Raw genomic sequence first — 19,399 nt, 5'->3', positions numbered from 1 at the left:
CGCCTTAACTCTCTACAAAACCCACTGCAATGTTTTTGATTTCAGAGCGAGTGCAAAGTCACGGGTAGTTGGCAACGCGGAGAGTTGAGTGAAATAACGCCATAAATGTATTAAAACTTGCATGGAAATTCAGTAGCTAAATGTCAGAGTGGCCCTTGAAGTTACAACGCTTTATCTCCGCTATCTCAACCTTGTGAAACCTCCCCCTTCTATCGATCACTTCCCGCTGGCGGTTTCATATATCTCCTATCGCTGTCACTTACATATGTAAATACTCCAGCAATGGTACAAATTTGTGTTTAAATACATAAATACCTATCGCATTGATAAGATAAAATAAAAATGTTGTCCAAATAAATGCTGCAAAAAAATAAAATAAAATCAGACCCAGTGGGTGACTTCAGTTGGCTTGGAGACACGACGCAGACAGGGCAAAAGTTAACTTGTTCCGGGATTATCAGTGAAATCAATCCGAATAATGGTAATCTGTGAGATTGAGTTTTTTAATAATCCCCAGGGGATTTTCTATGCAGGCCAGCTGATTTCTGGACAGGTGGTAATCAAGACTGACAAGACGAAACCAGTTAAAGGTAAGACGCTGATTCATTTACACTCGTTATCTCCATTCGAAGCAAACTTTATTTGCGGGCCGACTTAATTGGATTTGAAGTGCATGTATTGCAAGAGCTAAAAATAGCAGCCACATTGAAAACTTAACTTTCCATTCAGCGGTGATTCTCCAAATCAAAGGATATGCCGAGACCCATTGGTCTGATACGGAATACGATCCGGAGGATCAATCGAACGGTGAATCATTCAACGGACATGTGGACTACCTGGCCACTAGGGCCTATCTGCACGGGTCTAGTTCCAGCATAGGTGTGTTCCAAGATGATAAATCCCCATAAATCAAGAGATAAAGAAATCAAAGCTCCATTTCAGAGGTGCTTATTGAGCCCGGCACTAGCACATATAGATTCGCCTGTCAGTTGCCCATCACATGTCCCTCTTCTTTCGAGGCGACACTCGGTCGGATACGTTATCTGGTGAACGTGAGGTTCGTGCGTCCGTGGAAGTTCGACCAGAACTTCAATCGGTGTTTCACTGTGCTCAAAGTGATGGACTTGAACTCGGCGAGTATGATGTTGAGGGTAAGTCTTTGTTAACTTATGGTGTTTCTAGGAACAATTGACAACTTTTATATGAAATCTGTGAAGTAAAAATATCGTTTCTTATATCAGTACCGTTTATAAACCCATAAAAAGTGAAATTTCCTTTCAGGTACCCAGCCAAGTGGAATCACAGCGCACTTTCTGCTGTTTTCCCTGTCGCTCGTCGCCCCTCAGTATGCGACTCTCCCTGCCACAGGGTGGCTTTGTGCCAGGACAGACTGTACCGGTGGAAGTAATTGTCTCCAACGACAGTGGCGTAGTGGTGGAGGACATAACCGTAAAACTGGCCATGGTGGTGATCTACTACAGTCAGCCCCCGAGCGCGGACACCAACAAGGAACGTTTTGTGATGGTCCAGAAAGTTGGAGAGGGAGTGTCGACGAAATGTCGCAAGCAGCTAACCTTCGATCTCAAGGTGCCTGCAACTCCGCCAACCTGCTTCAATCTGTGCAGCATCATTCAGATCGGCTATCAGGTTGAAGCGGAGGCCAGGGTCAAGGGTTGTCATGGTGGTCAGTCACTCCACATACCCGTAACTATTGGAAGTGTCCCGCTAACGAGGCAACTGCAGAAAGAGCCAAAGATTTGGGGCGAGGACGTACTACCCCAGCAACTGGATGTCAAGGCATTGATTTTACTTGGGAGCGAACAGGCTGGAGAACCACTTGGCCCTCCAACTCCCTGGTCTGCTGACCCATCTATTGGTGAGTTTACCATTTTTGGTAAATTAGATCAAATTGTTAATGCTATATATTCAACGAAAGATATCATTTTCTTTAACAGAACTAAATGATTGTTTTACAAAAAAGAAAATATATTACGGACGAGTGTACTATAAAGATATTATTGATTTTTTGCAGCCACGCCGAATTATGTCGCAGCAAAACACATCTGTCCGGATCCACAAAAATTCGCTAAGTCTAAAAAAAAGTCTCAGAAAAAAGCTGGTAGGGGGTCACAGCAGAAGAAAAGAGAAGACATTTCGTTTACTCCCTTGTATGGTGTCTTTGATTTGTCAAATCAAATGGAAGAAGTTATTGTGAGACCCAATGAAAACAAGACTGATGGAGGCTATGTTAATGACGAGGTAGAAAAAAGCACTTGGCTTTAAAGGTGTTTTAAAAAATAAATAAAGAATTCAATTTAATAAAACAAAACAGATCAAATTAAAACGATACCTGGTTTCCTTGTTGCGAAACGCGCACTGTGGGAACTTTTTATGCCCCAGTGATCAATACCTTGCTGAGTTATGTGCTATCTTATCGAAGATATAGCTCAGAGACAAGTGCAATCAACAACTGGAGTATAAATATTTATTCTAGTTGAGTGAAATGGCTCTCTCGAAATACTAGAGAGTCAATTCACGGTTGGGGGATTTTTGGTTTGAGCCAGCAATCAGCTGTTTCATTTTATTACTGATAATATGGCTCACACGTTGGAAGTAAACCATTCAATGTAAAAGAAATTGTATGGGGTTTTTTTTACCAATAATTAGATTTACGGCTGTACTGATAAGATAAATAAACCAAAGGTGTCCGAAGCACAAAAGAAGTAGATTGAAGCTTTTTTGTTCAGTTTATTTGTGACCATTAAAGGGGAAACAGCTCAACAAGTGACGCCAGCCATAAATAAATAGAAAACTCACGGCGGGATCCTCATAAACAAAAACCATGGGAATAATTTGCCAAATTCTTTTCCACAACAATACTCAAGGAGTATTCTATGCGGGCCAAACGATTTCTGGCCAAGTGACTTTGAGTACGGACAAAGTGATTCAAATTAAGGGTAAGTGCCCAATCGAACTTGAAGCAAAATGATTGAGTTTGCTGGTGTGAATCCTGCAAAAGTGAACAATACGTGTTAACTCATTACTACATCCTTAGCAATTAGACTTAAGGTTAAAGGTTTCGCCGAGACCCATTGGACCGAAAGCAAAACTGATTCGAACAATAAGTCTACTTCAGAATCGTTCAATGGCTTTGAGAAATACCTTTCCAGTAAAGTTTTTCTGTTGGGATCCGAAATAAGCACCGGTAAGAGTATTAATTTGCATATAAGTTTTGTTTATAAATTACATTGCAATTATTAAAGAAATGTCTTTGGAGCCCGGAACCAGATCGTATAATTTTGCCTGTCAAGTTCCAATCAACTGTCCTTCGTCGTTCGAGGGTACGCACGGTCGTATACGTTATATGGTGGATGTCAATATTATACAGCCCTGGAAGTACGATAGTGTCTTTTCAAGAGCTTTTACAGTAATTCAAGTAATGGACATAGGCACTTACGAGTCTGTTTCTCAGGTGGGTTTATATATATATTATATTACTGTGAAAATATTTTTAAGTTCGGTAATGTACAATCTTTTCATATTTAGGTAACATGAATAACGTTTTTTAATTTAAATTAAAATATTTCCTGAAGATAAATCTTTTAAAACGATTCAAATTATTATACCCGTTACTCGTAGAGTAAAAGGGTATACTAGATTCGTCGGAAAGTATGTAACAGGCAGAAGGAAGCGTTTCCGACCCCATAAAGTATATATATTCTTGATCAGGATCACTAGCCGAGTCGATCTAGCCATGTCCGTCTGTCCGTCTGTCCGTCTGTCCGTCTGACCGTCTGTCCGTCTGTCCGTCTGTCCGTCTGTCCGTCTGTCCGTCTGTCTGTCCGTCCGGATGAACGCTGAGATCTCGGAAACTATGAGAGCTAGGCTATTGAGATTTGGCGTACAGATTCCTGAGCTTCTTACGCAGCGCAAGTTTGTTTCAGTAGACTGCCACGCCCACTCTAACGCCCACAAACCGCCCAAAACTGTAACTCCTACAGTTTTGATGCTAGATAGAAAATTTTAACTGAAATGTATTGTTCTCATCAATACCTATCGATTGACCTAAAAAAAAGTTTGCCACGCCCACTTAAACGCCCACAAACCGCGAAAACCTGTGACGCCCACAATTTGCATGCTAGATAAAAAATTTTAACTGAAATGTATTGGTGTCGTCAATACATATCGATTGATCCAAAAATAATTTTGCCACGCCCACTCTAACGCCCATAACGCTTAAATCTGTCTACCGCCGGTAGGTGGCGCATTTTAATTTCGCTTTGCTGCTTGCATATCTCCATTTCCCTTTGAGTAACGGGTATCTGATAGTCGAGGTACTCGACTATAGCGTTCTTCCTTGTTTTTATATAGATTCCCGTGCAGGCCAGGACTGAGAAGACTTTCGGGGTCTGGCCCTTCCGATCGGATCCGCTGACCCTGGAGCTCAATCTGCCGCAGACTGGTTTTTTACCCGGGCAGACGGTCCCCATAAATGTTTTGGTGGGCAACGAGAGTAAAATCAAGGTGTACGAAGTGAAGGTTGCCCTGTCCATGATGATCACCTACTACAGTGACCTTAGCTCAGGAACAAATAGTGAGCGCAAGTCCGTGGCCAAGCTGAAGGCAGATGGGGTTAGGCGCAACTCTCGGAGAATGTACGACTTCCAACTGCTGATTCCCTCCACTCCACCCTCTTGCTTACACTTGTGCCGCATTATTAAGATCGGGTACCAGATCGAAGTTGTAGCCAAGGTGAAGGGCATGCACATAAACGGAACTCTGATAATGCCTGTTACTATCTGTGGGGTTCCGATAACACCGCCAATGGTGCAATATATTCCAGACAGCTCTGCCCCCCCGCTTCCAGAGCAGAGAGCTTTGACTTTGGTTGAAGGCGAGGGTGCTTTTGCTCCAGCTGCCCCTCCATACCCCTGGGCAGAGGGATCCACCTTATGTAAGTACTCTTTTAATAAATTATCCTTACACCAGTTTGTGTTAATATGATATCTTACAGCACCACCTAGCTATGCTGAGGCCATGTACTCTTCTACAGATCCTATGAGCTCCAAGCCAGGACAGCAGGATTCGGAAAATGTGGAAGGAAACTCCTATAAGCCGCTCTATCCTGTCTTTACTATGCCTACTCAAAATGAAGAAAAAGCTGAAAAGGCTGTTTTAGAGAAAGAGGAAAAGAAGTGAGGAAGGACGAGAATAATAATTCGAGTTTGACAACTATTGGACACCCAATCCCCCAAATTAAGAAATCCTTGGCATTTTCCCAGTTCTTCAGGGCTTACTTGTTGCCTGTATGCTTCATTTGGCGAAATGTATAATTCAAAATTGTGGAAGCGATAAGATAAAAGTTGGTCTGGCCATCGCTACCAATATAGAACCATCGCAATGTTTGTTTTATTCTCAGTTTGTTTCTGGCAGGCAAGTGGGCATGTTGTTATTTGCTCCGCCGAAAGCTGTCCAATCCAATCTGTCTGGAGTTCTCGGAAGTTAGGGAGTAAATAACTGAACATTGGCATTAAAATCAAATCAGTCGTGTTTGCACTGGCATCGGAGGTGGATCGGCCAATAAATACGCAATTACGATTACAATTACAATTATGGCTGTTACCTGTGAAATCGACTTCGATAACAATCCCCATGGCACCTACTTTGGGGGCCAGGTTCTGACTGGGAGGGTTACGCTGAAACTGGACAAGATGAAGTTGGTGAAAGGTGAGGGAGTTCGTTTGGGATACTTTGGCAACTTGGCGATACTTCAGGCATGAGTCATGCCTATCTTATCTTCGAATTTTTAAGTGCGGTTAAACGTTTTGCAACGAAGATCGATCACAGTGACTCACATTATTTATAATGGCAAGGGAACCACACGTGCAAAATCTAATGTCCACAGAAAGGTGTTAGGTGAACATACACAAATGCATCGATGATAAGTACTTGCGGTCGATAAGATTAAATTATTTTTAAACAATCAATGGTTTTCGCGTTAATTGATATTAAATATGGGCAGGTAAATGTTTGGTTTTCCCTAAGGTGTCGAGTTTAGTACCGATTCATTTCGTAAATAAAATCAAAGCAAAGCAATTGTTTTTACAATTTTTTAATTTAAAACATTAAATAAAATCATTTTCAAAATATAGCCACGAATAAATTAATGAACTGCAACCAATTTAAGCTAAAAAAGATAGTTCTTTATCGAATCATTACATTCTAACTATTAATTAAATAATGGACTTGAAGAAGAGAAACATAAAGTGTAACAATTCTAATTTTGCTTATATACATTTAAAACGAAAAGTGTATTTGGTAAATACAGGGCACAAATAAACATTGTACCCCTTTGAATAAATGTTTACGTACCATGTTTACCAAATTCGTGTTTATCAGCTGAGTTTTTTCTCCGCAGCCATCACCTTGAATATAACCGGTTACGCCGAGACGCGATGGATCGAAAGGGTAACCATTAACAGGAGGCGGAGACGACGCACATTCTACGGCCGAGAGGATTACGTTGCATCCAAAACTTTTTTGGTTGGATCCAATCTCAGCAGTTCGTATAAGAACCATTCCACTTCAAGAACTTTTGCTAAGTACTAACACTATCTGCAGGTCAAGTCTCCATAGAAGCTGGCATTCACACGTACAATTTTGTGTGCCAAATCCCCACCGAGTGTCCTTCGTCCTTCGAGGGAACCAATGGAAGGGTGCGTTATATGACCAACGTGACCTTGGTTAGACCCTGGAAATTTGACCAGAGCTATACGCGTTGCTTTACGGTTCTCAAGGTTATGGACCTCAACTTCGACAGTCCGCTGCTAAGGGTATGCTTTTAGATGGAAACACATCTGTATATATTTTTAAAAACTAAATGAATCGTATATTTTAAGGTGCCCGCCCACAGTGAGACCTCTAAAACCTACTGTTGCTGGCCCTGCCGCTCAGATCCATTGGCCCTTCAACTGACCGTTCCCCAGACAGGGTTTGTGCCCGGCCAGAGTATTCCCCTCAGTGTGCTGATCACCAACGACAGCCACATTCCGGTGGAGCAGCTCCTCATGTCCTTCGTGATGCTGGTGACCTACCACAGCAAGCCCCCCTCGATGCCCAATTTCACATGCGAGCGGTTGGTGGTCAATACCATGAAAGGGGACTCCGTTCAGCGGAACTGCAAGAAGCTCTTCACCTACGAGATTAGGGTCCCGGCCACCCCGCCCACCTGCTTCAACCTGTGCGGCATCATCCAAATAGCGTACCAGGTGGAGGTGGAGGCCAAAGTAAAGGGCTGCCACAACAACGAGATAGTCAGCATTCCTGTGACCATTGGCAGTGTTCCCCTTGCCCAACATGTGCCGATCCAACCTCGTGGTTTGATAGGTCAGCCACTGGATGTAAATGGGTTGGCTGGTGGCAATGTACCCACCGCTCCTACTCCAAATGCTTCCAGCCCCTGGGCTGTGGATGACTCAATTCGTGAGTTTATTAAGATTGCTAATTGTCTTTATCTATTATATATCAAATATTTACTTTTAGCTCCCCCCAACTATCAGGAGGCTCTTCACATGCGCAGCACGGCTGCCGCCAAAACCGACGACTTAGACGACCCGGAGCCAGTACAGTCCAATACTCTTGACCTGGATGGTAGTGCCTACAAGCCACTCTATCCGGTATTCGACATTCCAAGTCCCTCAGCACCACCGCCAGCGGATTATACACAGAACTATATGGCAGAGAGAGCCTTTGTCAATCCCGCTATGGATGTCGACAAGGACAAGGGAACTTGGCTATGATAACCGATAAAAATACTAGAAACTTAAGAACGAGAAGCATGTTTTGTAAACAAAGCAAAAGCTATAAAAATATCACATCTAAACCCATTATAATAAATTTGCCAAAATGTTTATCAATATTTTTTAGAGGGGACACTAGAACTGCTTTAACTTCGATACACTTGTGTGCGTTTTAAGAACTGTTATCATTGTTACGATTGGCCTTCCAAGATTTTTGCGTTTCAAATAAGATGCTTCTGCTATGTTAATAAGTGGTTTTCCTATCAGAACCCCTTAAATAGGGAACAATAACGATTGACACCAACTTCTCCAGGGACAAGGACTTAGTTCCGAACTCAGATTACAGGCCAAACAATCATACCCCCAGAGCGAACACCCAAAATAGTTCGCAAGGGCACTTTTGATCGACTCTTATACAGTTCGGGGTCCGATTCCATGTTGTTCCCGGAGAAACCCGATTCCGTCTTCCGCTCCAAGTTGGGGTTCTTATCGCTTATCTAACAACGCGGTCGCACCGCAAGCAGTCCAGAAGTTTTGTACTTAAATTAGTCGCCCCAGACCATCGGTTTTAGCTGTTTGCTCGCTCGGTCATTTAATCTGGGAAAAATAAAAATGGTCGTTACGTGTGAGATCAGCTTCGATAATAATAGACATGGTACTTTCTACGCGGGTCAACTTGTCAACGGCTGCGTGACCCTCAAGTGCGATAGATCCAAGGAGGTTCAAGGTACTCAATCAAAGAAAAAGGAAAAGAACGTGAAACCGAATGTTCAGTTAATTGTTCAAATTTAGCTCTATATAGCCGCGGTATTATAAATATTTTCTCGATAACGACATGTGTGTATTTGTGCAAATTATTTATTTTTATGACGACATTGACTTTAGCGGACATTCTTCGGTGCGGAATGTGTGAAGTTGATTGATAACAACACACAGCAATTTCGCTTTGGGATTATTTCAATACCGAGATTAGGATAAGTGTTTCCGATACCTCCAAACACAACCATACAAACCCCTTATATAACAAACACCATATTAATTATTTTGAATATTTGAAGTGAGTTTCTATATAAAGAGTTTAGTTAGCATTAGAATTGTATTAGTCATTTTGATCACCGATTAAATTTATTAACTGATTATGTATTCTCCAAGATAAGGTTGATTTCTCAACTTACTCTCTTCTTTCTCTTATCAGCTGTGCTACTTAAGGTGGTCGGTTATTCTATAACCAAATGGACCGAGAAGAGTCTCGGATCGTCAAAGCTCTATGCGGGCCGTGAGGATTATCTAGCATCCAACACTTATCTGTTGGGTTCCGAGCAAAGTGAGTAAAGCATGTGGAATCTTTGAGAGATGTTTGCACTTATAAATATTTGTATCTCTGGAAAGACAACAACAGACACACCATTCAGGCTGGAGTGCACAACTACAACTTCGCCTGTCAGCTGCCCTACCAGTGTCCTTCGTCCTTCGAGGGCCGCCATGGGTGCATCCGCTATATAGTCAAGGTCCTGCTGATTAGACCATGGAAGTACGACCAGGCCTATACAAAGGGCTTTACGGTTCTCAAGATGCTGGATCTGAACTTTGACACGCCCCAGCTAAGGGTGAGTTTAATCTTAAGCTAACTGCTTACAACATTTAAAATATTTTTCATATATGAGAAGATAAAGTGTTTTTTTGGGTCTTGAATCTAATTGGTTTCAATATAGTTTTTTATTTTTTTTATTTTGTCTTTCATAATTTTTGAAGATAATAATAACCATAAATATAGGAAACATATATTGAAAATCATGAAACTTTAACATACTTTACCTTAATGTTACAAACCTCTGAAAGGGTATAAAACCAACATCTTTACTCACACAATAACAATATTTATTTATAGCGGTCCTATACTAAAATTTAGATATATGTTTTCTTTTAAATGTATTATAATTTTGTTTTTTTTTACCGCAGTTGGCTGCGCACACCGAGGGATACCGCACCTTCTGCTGCGGTCCCTGCAAGACGGATCCTCTCAAGTTGGAGATAAACCTGCCGCAAGCGGGCTATGTGCCCGGCCAGAAGATTCCGGTGACCGTGGTGGTGGTCAACAACACTGCGATGGCCGTCTCCGAACTTCGACTGTCCCTCGTAATGCTGGTTAGATACTACAGCGTGAGTCCAGAGCACTCCCGAGTGGAACGAATCATAATATCGCGAGCCAAGGGCGACTCGGTGCTGAAGCAGTGCACCCGTTCCCTGACCATCGATCTTCCCGTGCCATCCACCCCGCCCACTTGCGTGGAGCTGAGCAACCTCATCCAGATCGCCTACCAACTGGAGGTGGAGGCGCTGGTGAAGAGTCTCCGGGAGCAGCAGCTGATGGTCATGCCAGTTACTATCGGAACTATTCCCCTGGCGGTTTCAGGCATTGTGGTTCAGCAACCTCCCAGACGTAGTGCCCACTACGAAGGACCGCAATCCAGAAGGGATCCTCCCGACGAGCTTCCCATGGTGACCGCACTTGGCAGTATGCCCAGCGATCTGACGCCCAGCCCGGCTGATTCAGGTGAGATCACGATTTTACATTCCCACAGTGAAGAAATGCCTTTCTACAGTCTACGTGCCAATGAACCTGTAATGATTGATTGCAATCTTATCAAATCATTCTTTAAGGAACTAAGTACGCAGTTATCTGTAGTCTGGATAATTATACTGTCGAAACATTGCAAAAAAGCAAGTTCAGCGCAATCTTTTGAGCATTTAGAGTCGGGTTATGCCACTTTTTCAAAAAAAAGGTTTAGGATTTGTTGACATTTTTGATGATGTTTTGTTCAAAACAAATGTCTTAATGCCTTAACACCATTGTTTTATAAAATAGCGAGTGCAATAAAATAAGATAATGAAAAAGTCTTAATTAAAAGTTACTCATATTGTTTATTGTTTTCAAGATAATGAGAAATGTTTCTACATTTAAACGATAAGAAAGTGCTAATGACAATAATAATGGTAATGGTAATAGCTTTCATACCACAATAGGCAATAAATTTTCTATCGAACCATACAAAATTTATTTAGCAAATTGAAAGTAGAAAATATACATGGCTGGCAAGAAAAAGTTATTTAAAAATCTTATTTAATCATCATTTTTTACCTGTCTTATACTTTTTAGCACTTCCTAATTATGAGGAATCCCGGCACACGCAGCGCGGCAATATCAACGAGGAAGAGATCCATGCTTTTGGGGTCAATGAATTTGCTCCCCTCTATCCTGTGTACAATATACCCAGTCCTACTCCCGTGCTCTCGGCAAATAATCGGAATGCGGGATTCGTTAATCAAAGCTTTGTCAAATAGACCATGTTTAACTGTCCAGTTTTTTCAATCAACTTTGCGGTTCCTCATGCAAATCGGGAAAAATAAACAATTATTTCCGAACTGAGGAAGTTTAAGTTATTAATTATTTATTTGGAAACCAAATTGTTTTTGGCCATTTTTAATTATATCTTGAACTTTGATGGACCAATTTTGGTCATCAAAGGATTGTTTACATAGCAATACAGCGCTCTAACTTTTCATTACACACATTATAAAAATTTTAGTCATTACAGATGCTGGAAACTGAAACCCAAATTTTGAAAAAGTTTTGAAAGCGCAGGCATAAATTTTGTCTTTAAAGAACCAAGACTCATTTTATTGAAACTATAAATTTTTTGCTATTTTTTTTAATTCAATAGCCCGCCACCATCGAATTCGTCCCGTCCTGTTCGAATTGGCCCTGTATCGTCGTAAGAATAAAAAAGCTGTGTCCAGAACCGTTATGTGTAATGGATGTGCTACTGTGCTAACGTATACAAATAAATTAGATCTGGTTTTACTCTTCTACACAAAACTATTCGACTGTATATAACAGATCTAATTGCTATCTTATACGATAGTACAGTAGCACATTTATAATCCATAATCACTTAAAAAAGTGGCATAAATTGGGACATCAATTATGGCTTTAGCAAAGATTCAAACCGTTATGGCAAGTGTACTAAATAGAACAGTGCTAAAATATATAATATTTATTATAAATTCATCTGTTATACGCGCCATAAACAAGCAATTTATAGAAACTTGGTTGTCCCAAAGGTTATGTTGCTTGCTAAGGTGCTAAAATGAAATTAGCAAAGTTGATGTATCGAAAAGTATGCAATAAAAATAGAACAGTGTAAGTCCTTCATTGAATAAAAAACATTCTAGAAATTGTTTGATCATTGTAAGTTAAATAATAACAAGAAAGGAAGTTAGCTTCGGCAAGCCGAAGTTTGTATACCCTTGCAGTTATAAGAAATCATGAATGATAGTACCACCATGTTAAATTTATTTTTGCTAGCTTCAGTGATATTTGTGTAAAATTAAATTTGTAATGATGAAAAGTTAAAATATTCTGTATCCCACAGTTAAAGAAAACACGATCAAAATCAACAAAGCAACATTTTTTTAAAATTAATTATTTCATTATTTCGCTGACCGTTTCTTTGCTAGCTATAAGTTAGAGTCGTCCGATTTTTATTAAATTTAATACGAAGTTCTTAAAAACACAAAAAATGATATACCCAATAGTATTAGATAATATGTCAAAAAACTCCGAAGCTCTATTTTGTTTCATATTATTTTCCCACCAACTTTCCGATGGTTTCGATAACAACTATATGGTATAGTCGTCGGATTTTGAAAATGGTATTTCCAAGCTTAGGAGGTTTTATGTTAAAAAACACCAAAGATATAATTAAAAAAATACTTTTTGTCCGATTATTCCTATGGGAGCTATAAGATATAGTTGTCCGATCCGGCTGGTTTCGACTTATATACCACCTGCAAAAGAAAGAAGACTAGCTTGCGTAGAAACGGACGGACAGACGGACATGGCTAGATCGACTCGTCTAGTGTGCTGATCAAGAATATATATACTTTATGGGGTCGGAAACGTCTCCTTCACTGCGTTGCAAACTTCTGACTGAAATCATAATACCTTCTGCAAGGGTATAAAAATAATGATTATTAATAACTTTTTTTTTTGTTCAAAATAAAACTCATCAAAGCCTCGAGGCCTTCGCTATCAAAACTATCACAACAATGTATTAAATATTCTTTTAACCACTTTTAAAAAATGATGATTCTGACCCCTTAAAGTGTATATAATCTTGATGAGGATGACTAGTCGAGTCGATCTAGCCAATCTCGCTCTGCTGCTTGTATATTTCCTCCCCTCTGTATATTCCCTTTGGATGAGTAACGGGTATCTGATAGTCGAGGCACTCGCCTATAGCATTCTTCCTTTGTTTTAGTTTAATATTTGACACAATAATAATAATTCATGATTTTTGCTTGCTATGAAAAAATTGGTTAAAAAACACATACCTACTTGTGAAAGAACAACACTACAAGACGAATTTTGCATAATTTACTGTGTTTCCAGGAACTTTTACATTTTCAGGTGTCAAGGGTGGTCACCGTAAATGCTTAAATTGAGCTCCAGGCACGCTCATGATGCCATCAACCATCAGGGAGAAATTTGGGGAACGGAAAACAAAACACCAACCCATGGACATGTTTAGTTTTTATCATTCGCGCATTTGTTCGCGGACTCGTGCTTGCCGGAGACCCATTCCCATCTTTCCCCGCCTACCAGTCAAAACTTTCAGGTTGGTAATCTGTTGGATTGTCCCTCCTAAGCTACCATTTTTATATGTATGCCACCACCTAGGGTTTCCTCCTTACACCCGATGAAATTTCACGTTTGAGTGTAAGCGGATCCCAAGCAATTGACACGTGGGAATTAAGCATTAAAAGCATTTAACAAACTCATAATCCATGTTTTTTGCAACTAAACATTCAAGTTTAATTCAAATGAGTTCACTTTGAATTGGAGATAAAGTGCAGTCTCACTTGGATTCCAGACTATTAAGCAATGAATACAGGGAAAACACAAAAAGTCATAATTGGGTCTTACCTTTTAGTTTTTATTAGAGAAAAATGGTCTGTATTTATTCATATTAATTAAGTAAAATACAAGTATTAATATTTTAAAATGCTAAAAGTATAAATGAAATGGGGTTTTTATAAATTAAACTATTTTGTTCCTCGTTTCTTCCCCCTTACTGTAAATCAAACGAAGTTGTATTGATTCCGAAACATTTTAAAAATTCAAAAGGTTACAAGAGCACATCCTTGGTGTGCATCCACATTGAGTAGTGTAGACATCGCACCCTGTCGAATCTAGTTGGCCAAATGCGCCGAACTAATGACCGCATTAAGTAATTTCCCTCGCACTTCGCCCCTGGAATGACCCAGTCGGTGGGGATATCTGGGTCTGGATCCCCGGCAGACTCGCAGTCGCATTGGGGAGCTGCTGTTGGCCCTCCGCATTTAAATGGCTTACTCAATGGCGCTTTCGTGGTAATTGGCATTTGGCTTTCCCATGTCCAAATGCCCAACTGGCTAAACTAAATGCATAACTAGTTTCGGCTTCTTGTTCCGAGTGGATTCTGGTGCTTAGTCGGTTGTTGCGGAAATTTGGAATTTAGATGTATTTTTCAGAGGGGAAGAACCGAGAAAACAGAAAAACCAAATTAGTTGAGCCTAGCCTACGGTGGAATGAATGCAAAAACATGCAGATCGTTAGGCAGTCTTTTTCTTTTTTGGGATCTAAGCTAGTGAAATTCTAAAGAAGCTAGAATCAAACGTAAAATGCCTTGTTCCAAAGTAGAAACATTTGAGATTTTACGGCATTGACGCAAAACAAATCCCGAGGCGTTGTTGAGATTTTTATTATTTAATTTATTTCGGTGTCAGTTTAAAAGCCATTTATTCATGTGTCAAGTGCCTGCAATTGATTCTGCCTGGGCGCTCCTAATGGATTATAGATAATGCCAATGTACGTGCCGCACAGATAGACATGCTTAGCCCAATTTGCTGGCCAACATTGTACATTGCGGACTGCGACCACCCACTGACGCACAAGAAACCGACATAAAATTAGCATTTTTTGTGGATTCGATTTGCCGGTTATTTTTTTGGCTAGGGTTTCGGCTTTTCCCTTGGGGCAGGCTTTTTCCCCTGCTTTCTCGGTTGAAAGCTGCCACTGTTTTTCTTTCTGTTCGGCGCAACGCAACGTGTTTTTGTTTATCCCGCCTGGTTTGCACCTTTTCTCGACTGGGTTGTCCTTGGCTCCGAGTGTGTGGGCTGCGGCTTTCACGGGAATTTCACCGATGGCTGCCTCAGCTAACCCCCACCCAAAACACCCGGCCACATCAACAGCGCTTCTGCCAAACAATCGCAAGTGAATTTCGTCCCGCAAACGAATTTCAGCGGCTTTGACGGCAGCAATTTGAGAGGTTCGCAAGCCCCCAAATCCATGTCCTTGTATTCAGTATCCTTGTTTGCCTTCGACAGGCGCTGTTTGAGCTCGGGCTCGAGTCGAGCAATAAAGATGATTGGGCACTTGTGATTAGTGGCGGAAAAGTGGAAAAGTGGAAAAGCAATTCCCCCGCAGCTGCGGAAGGTGGTCCAAATAAATCCTCTAAAATTGCCTCTGCGAATGGGAGTTCTCTTACGTTTCGATTTGTTTACGAGCCTGGCCATTATTTCGTACAAGTTTCAAGGAGACTCATTATGGCTTCATTAACAGGCAGCTCGGCTCGCTGTCTATAAACCAAAAAGTTCTTTCGACTTCGGCTAATGGCAAAAACTCGTCACGCACTCTCAGCCAAAACTAAAAACTTTATTGTCACTTGTGCGAAATATACGAAAACCAGAAGCACACACTCTGGCCCACAGGAGAAAGACGAAAATAGGAATTGACAAGATTTAAGCCGGGACTGAGTCAAGTTTTGTGTCGACAGTCTAAGCCACTTTACCGACTGCATAGACAACGGCCAAATGCAACCGAAACTTTTCCGGTGTTCCCACACAAAGTTGCAGAGCAATGGGGCATATAGCGGGTTCCATTCAATAGACTGCAGGTTGCAACTAGGAAAAAAAATAGTTCTATGTTGATTAATCAAAAATTTCATCTACATATTTATAACTACTACATAATTATAAAAGGTCTAAATAGAAGATATAATTTCTTTTACTATGAGAAATACTTTATTTTGTACCCAAAGCTATTGAATCCAACTTCCTGATAAACTTTGGTTTAAAAATAGTGGATGTATAATACATTTCCTGTAAGTATGGTATTGTGTTTAACTCATGTGGTCAATCTAATTATGGCGACACCAAAATCAAGAAACGCCTAATACTTTTAAGCTCGATTTTATTTCCCCCTGTGCAGGCACACATGCCAGTGGCGTCGAAAAGTTGGTTAGCCAAGTCAAGTCAAGTCAATGACTGACTGGAAATCAAATCTTCCCGCCCGAACCCCCGCCCGATCCCATTGAGAATGTGGGATGCTGTAAAAGCCGGGGCTGATGCTCGGAAAATTTCATAAATCAAAGTGCCGCCGGGAGGTGCGTGCAGCAGGACTCGAGTATCTGAAGGAGCGCCAGGATTCAATGCACGGCACTGTAATTGCTTTATGCTGTGGAGCGTGATGCGGTCAACAACGCAACGTGAGCGAGCCATTTTTGACATGGCCCAGAAGCTTCCACGCCATCTCTTGCGACCCGCATTCCCATACACATTTAGTGAAATGGAAAAGTTGAAAAGTTTTATGATATTTTTGGTTAGCTGGCCACACGATGCCTGGCTCGGGGTTATGCCGCTCCAGGCCAAGACCAAAATCCAGCGGAGCTTGAAAGTCGGACATAACTTGTCGCATTTGGGTCGGCAGACACGATACTTTTATCCGAAAACTTCTAGACAACTATGTATTTCCATACGACATTTTGCCAAAATATTGCTGACAGAGTAAGGCAGGGATAAGAGTTTTTAAAATATTAAAGTATGCGGCGACATAAAAATACCTGGAAGCTCGGTACACCGCAAAATTGCAAAAACGTACACTCTTTAAACACCACCATAGTTTATTTAGAATTAAATGTTTCCAAACTTGGTTGAAATCTGTGTATAAAGTTGTGATAGACAAAGGGACTGTCCTACAGTAATTTCATATAAAGTCACGTTTAAATGTCAATTTGGGAGTCTAAAAGTATGCAACATTATATTTTAAACTGTGAAGTACAATGAATTCCCTTGGACAGACGATCATCCATTATTAACTGCATACTTTTAGCAAAAACTAAATTTAAAATTGATTTAAAACCCCTCGTAATTCGTGGAAGTTATTTGTTCTGGTATTTTTAGATATAGTGGAAACTTAAATCAGAAAAAGATAAATGTTACAAATGTTCACAAATACACCTAAATTCGCTGGTAGCAGCGGTTTTTACAAAAGGTCCACTGTTGGCAAAACTTTAAAAAATTGCATGAGAGCGGGTAATAAATTATGCCGTCCTCCATCTCCGGCTGCGTCATGTTTTATGCGGCCCCTAAAAAATGATGTATATGCGGATGATAAAAAGAAGATTGCAGAACATCAAGCGAAACACCTCTGGCCAGAGTGCATCGCACTCGAATGTCAAAGCTAATAAGCAGCTTCAGTGGAAGTATGTTTCCCGGGGGAAAACTCTGTCGCCGTCCTTTAGCCTTTTTGCCGGCTGTTCTATTTCGTGGCAGATTTATGGGTAAATATAAAGCAGAGGTGATGACGTCGAGGTTGGGCAGGTGGCGAAAGTTTAGTGCCCACATGTGGGTGTTACTCCCTATTTTCACTTTTTCGGTGTGTTGGTGGGGGCGAAACCCGACAAAAAGCGCTGCATACTTTGCGGCTGGCTCTAATTAATGAAAGACTTTGCTTTACCTTTCTGCCACTGTCGATGCATAAAGAAATTTTGCTAATTAAAAATAATCGCAGTTGCATAGCTGCACTGCAACTTTGTCTCTGGCTCGGAAAACCCTTCATGCTGCTCCTGTTCTGCCCAGGGAAATTCCCCGAGCAGGTCGGCAATTTCTTGTGATTATTTTAACAACTGGCCATGTTGCTGCACTTGCTGAAGACCCAAAGAGCCATTTGCAGCCTGCACACTCAAAGAAATTATTGTAAGTAAATTCAAATTAAATTAATCAAAGTAATCAATTGGATACAATATGTTTATACACAATTTATATTTTGTAAAAAAAATGATTTACTTTTAACCTACAGATCAATAATATACAATCGGATATGCCAACAAATGTATATATTACCTACTGATGTATCTTCCGCATTATATATCTAATTTAAGTAGCACATTTTCAATAAGTTATACTCAGGATAAATTAAATGAGCCTTTAATTGATTTTAAAAAATTGTAAAATGGACCTCGTCCTTGTTTTTTCCTCTGCTAGAAGCCGCGGAAAATGCTCGCGGGCTGCAAGTAATTGTCTCTGGCTCGTTGCTTTGGATTTGGATTCGGATTTGGAGGCTTTGGCTGGCAACATCATTAAATGTGTATATAATGGAATGGCTGTGATTTGTTCCGAGCAGAAGATTTATTATCGCCCTGCCATTTTCCAGGCGAAAAAATCGGCATTATGTTCCGCATGCCTGGTGACAAAGTGCAGCCAGACGAGGGCTTTCATTTTCTGTTTCTCCGCAGCAATCGGGTCGTTTACATAAACACTTTGGAAATTTATTGCTCTTGGTTGGCGTGTGTGTCTGTCAATGGCAAAAGTTTGTGCATTTAATTTGTGCAAAATTTGCTTACAACTCAAATTGAATTAACCTGATGACTCAGTGGAAAGTGGGGCGGTGGGCGGTGTTCCACCGACTGCTTTCGACCCGAATCCGTCGGATTGTTTAGTGCTCACCAGGGCAAAGACTTCGAGCTGTAGAAATCCTCGTCCGAAACGCCATCGTTTGTCGTCGAGTGAGCCATATGCCAACTGATTTGCATTTAAAGTTTTTCCCTTTCACAAGTTTTGCTGTGAACATATGCTCGAAACCCTATTAGGTCTTTATCAAATTAAAATATGTCCGCCTTGATGTGAATAATGCTCGGAGCCATGGCTGAAATTAATTGCCTGCAAAACTACACCGAAGTCATCCTGGTGCTCCTCAACTGGAGAAGAGGTGCGCAATTTCGCAGTAATCAAATAAATTAAAAGTTGACCAAGGACCCTGAAACAATGGAGGAAGCTGCAAAATCTCTTAAGTCTCGGTTGAGTTGTTCAAACATCTGTGCAAACGTGTGCGGGTTTGACAGAGATTATATCTGGATTGCCGGATTTGGGGACGTTGGAGCAGAGCTTAAAATGAATTTGTGTGACAAAATGAAATACTTGTGCATAAGTGAAATTGTTTTGTGTGTCCGTAGGTAACGAAGTAAAAGAGCTGGCATATGTGCATATGCATGTATTTTTAACATATTGGCAGAGTGCTAAGTAAACTTAATTCGTTAATGGACTTTTCTGCAGGTCCGAAATCAATTTTCAGCTCTGGTTTGGATGTCATGTCAGATTGCCACATAATTACGCTCGTAATCCCCTAGCATTTGGCATTAACTGTTGTTTACACTCGCACTGACCATCAGCATTTTTAATGTTTATTGTTTGGGTGTTTTTTATGAATGACATTTATATCG

General features: G+C 40.7%; 4 protein-coding genes across 6 annotated transcripts; all 4 read left to right on the top strand.

Annotated features, from left to right (window-relative positions):
* The first annotated feature begins 67 nt into the window (after positions 1 to 67).
* On the top strand, positions 68 to 2,313 carry LOC108007945 (arrestin domain-containing protein 17). 3 transcript variants are annotated; one of them, XM_036819007.3, is made up of 5 exons: positions 68 to 590; positions 730 to 879; positions 943 to 1,151; positions 1,282 to 1,876; positions 2,033 to 2,311. In XM_036819007.3, exons 1-5 carry the CDS (start codon positions 479 to 481, stop codon positions 2,281 to 2,283), a joined length of 1,317 nt encoding a protein of 438 aa, XP_036674902.3. In that variant the 5' UTR covers positions 68 to 478; the 3' UTR covers positions 2,284 to 2,311. The 3 variants fall into 3 exon arrangements, with proteins under 3 accessions (XP_036674902.3, XP_070852983.1, XP_065721441.2); XM_070996882.1 differs by lacking the exon at positions 68 to 590 and having other exon boundaries at positions 755 to 879; positions 932 to 1,151; positions 1,266 to 1,876; positions 2,033 to 2,313; XM_065865369.2 differs by lacking the exon at positions 68 to 590 and having other exon boundaries at positions 756 to 879; positions 932 to 1,151; positions 2,033 to 2,313.
* A 419-nt stretch (positions 2,314 to 2,732) lies between these two features.
* Positions 2,733 to 5,412, top strand: LOC108007946 (arrestin domain-containing protein 2). Its single transcript, XM_017071715.4, has 5 exons — positions 2,733 to 2,957; positions 3,056 to 3,205; positions 3,264 to 3,472; positions 4,372 to 4,954; positions 5,015 to 5,412. Exons 1-5 carry the CDS (start codon positions 2,843 to 2,845, stop codon positions 5,197 to 5,199), a joined length of 1,242 nt encoding a protein of 413 aa, XP_016927204.4. The 5' UTR covers positions 2,733 to 2,842; the 3' UTR covers positions 5,200 to 5,412.
* Positions 5,413 to 5,420: 8 nt separating this feature from the next.
* LOC108007944 (arrestin domain-containing protein 3) lies at positions 5,421 to 7,910 on the top strand. The gene is made up of 5 exons (XM_036819008.3): positions 5,421 to 5,727; positions 6,419 to 6,562; positions 6,622 to 6,833; positions 6,900 to 7,482; positions 7,543 to 7,910. The coding sequence occupies exons 1-5, from the start codon at positions 5,613 to 5,615 to the stop codon at positions 7,797 to 7,799; spliced, it is 1,311 nt and encodes a 436-aa protein (XP_036674903.3). The 5' UTR covers positions 5,421 to 5,612; the 3' UTR covers positions 7,800 to 7,910.
* Positions 7,911 to 8,334: 424 nt separating this feature from the next.
* On the top strand, positions 8,335 to 11,226 carry LOC108013814 (arrestin domain-containing protein 17). Its single transcript, XM_017079789.4, has 5 exons — positions 8,335 to 8,526; positions 8,995 to 9,123; positions 9,189 to 9,406; positions 9,759 to 10,353; positions 10,957 to 11,226. The coding sequence occupies exons 1-5, from the start codon at positions 8,412 to 8,414 to the stop codon at positions 11,139 to 11,141; spliced, it is 1,242 nt and encodes a 413-aa protein (XP_016935278.3). The 5' UTR covers positions 8,335 to 8,411; the 3' UTR covers positions 11,142 to 11,226.
* Positions 11,227 to 19,399: the final 8,173 nt, after the last annotated feature.

The sequence above is a fragment of the Drosophila suzukii genome, chromosome 3 (assembly GCF_043229965.1).
Source record: "Drosophila suzukii chromosome 3, CBGP_Dsuzu_IsoJpt1.0, whole genome shotgun sequence".
Lineage (NCBI taxonomy): Eukaryota > Metazoa > Arthropoda > Insecta > Diptera > Drosophilidae > Drosophila > Drosophila suzukii.
This window is presented reverse-complemented; position numbering and strand designations above follow the sequence as displayed.

Bases quoted from the DNA above. Each gene is read 5' to 3' on its own strand.
- LOC108007945 (XM_036819007.3), top strand. From the start codon at position 479: ATGGTAATCTGTGAGATTGAGTTTTTTAATAATCCCCAGGGGATTTTC. The intron at 880-942 runs GTGTGTTCCAAG...GCTCCATTTCAG, and splicing joins CGGGTCTAGTTCCAGCATAG to AGGTGCTTATTGAGCCCGGC. The intron at 1,877-2,032 runs GTGAGTTTACCA...GATTTTTTGCAG, and splicing joins GTCTGCTGACCCATCTATTG to CCACGCCGAATTATGTCGCA.
- LOC108007944 (XM_036819008.3), top strand. From the start codon at position 5,613: ATGGCTGTTACCTGTGAAATCGACTTCGATAACAATCCCCATGGCACC. The intron at 5,728-6,418 runs GTGAGGGAGTTC...TTTTCTCCGCAG, and splicing joins CAAGATGAAGTTGGTGAAAG to CCATCACCTTGAATATAACC. The intron at 6,563-6,621 runs GTTCGTATAAGA...CACTATCTGCAG, and splicing joins GGTTGGATCCAATCTCAGCA to GTCAAGTCTCCATAGAAGCT.
- LOC108013814 (XM_017079789.4), top strand. From the start codon at position 8,412: ATGGTCGTTACGTGTGAGATCAGCTTCGATAATAATAGACATGGTACT. The intron at 8,527-8,994 runs GTACTCAATCAA...TTCTCTTATCAG, and splicing joins TAGATCCAAGGAGGTTCAAG to CTGTGCTACTTAAGGTGGTC. The intron at 10,354-10,956 runs GTGAGATCACGA...TATACTTTTTAG, and splicing joins GCCCAGCCCGGCTGATTCAG to CACTTCCTAATTATGAGGAA.
- LOC108007946 (XM_017071715.4), top strand. From the start codon at position 2,843: ATGGGAATAATTTGCCAAATTCTTTTCCACAACAATACTCAAGGAGTA. The intron at 2,958-3,055 runs GTAAGTGCCCAA...CTACATCCTTAG, and splicing joins CAAAGTGATTCAAATTAAGG to CAATTAGACTTAAGGTTAAA. The intron at 3,206-3,263 runs GTAAGAGTATTA...CAATTATTAAAG, and splicing joins GGGATCCGAAATAAGCACCG to AAATGTCTTTGGAGCCCGGA.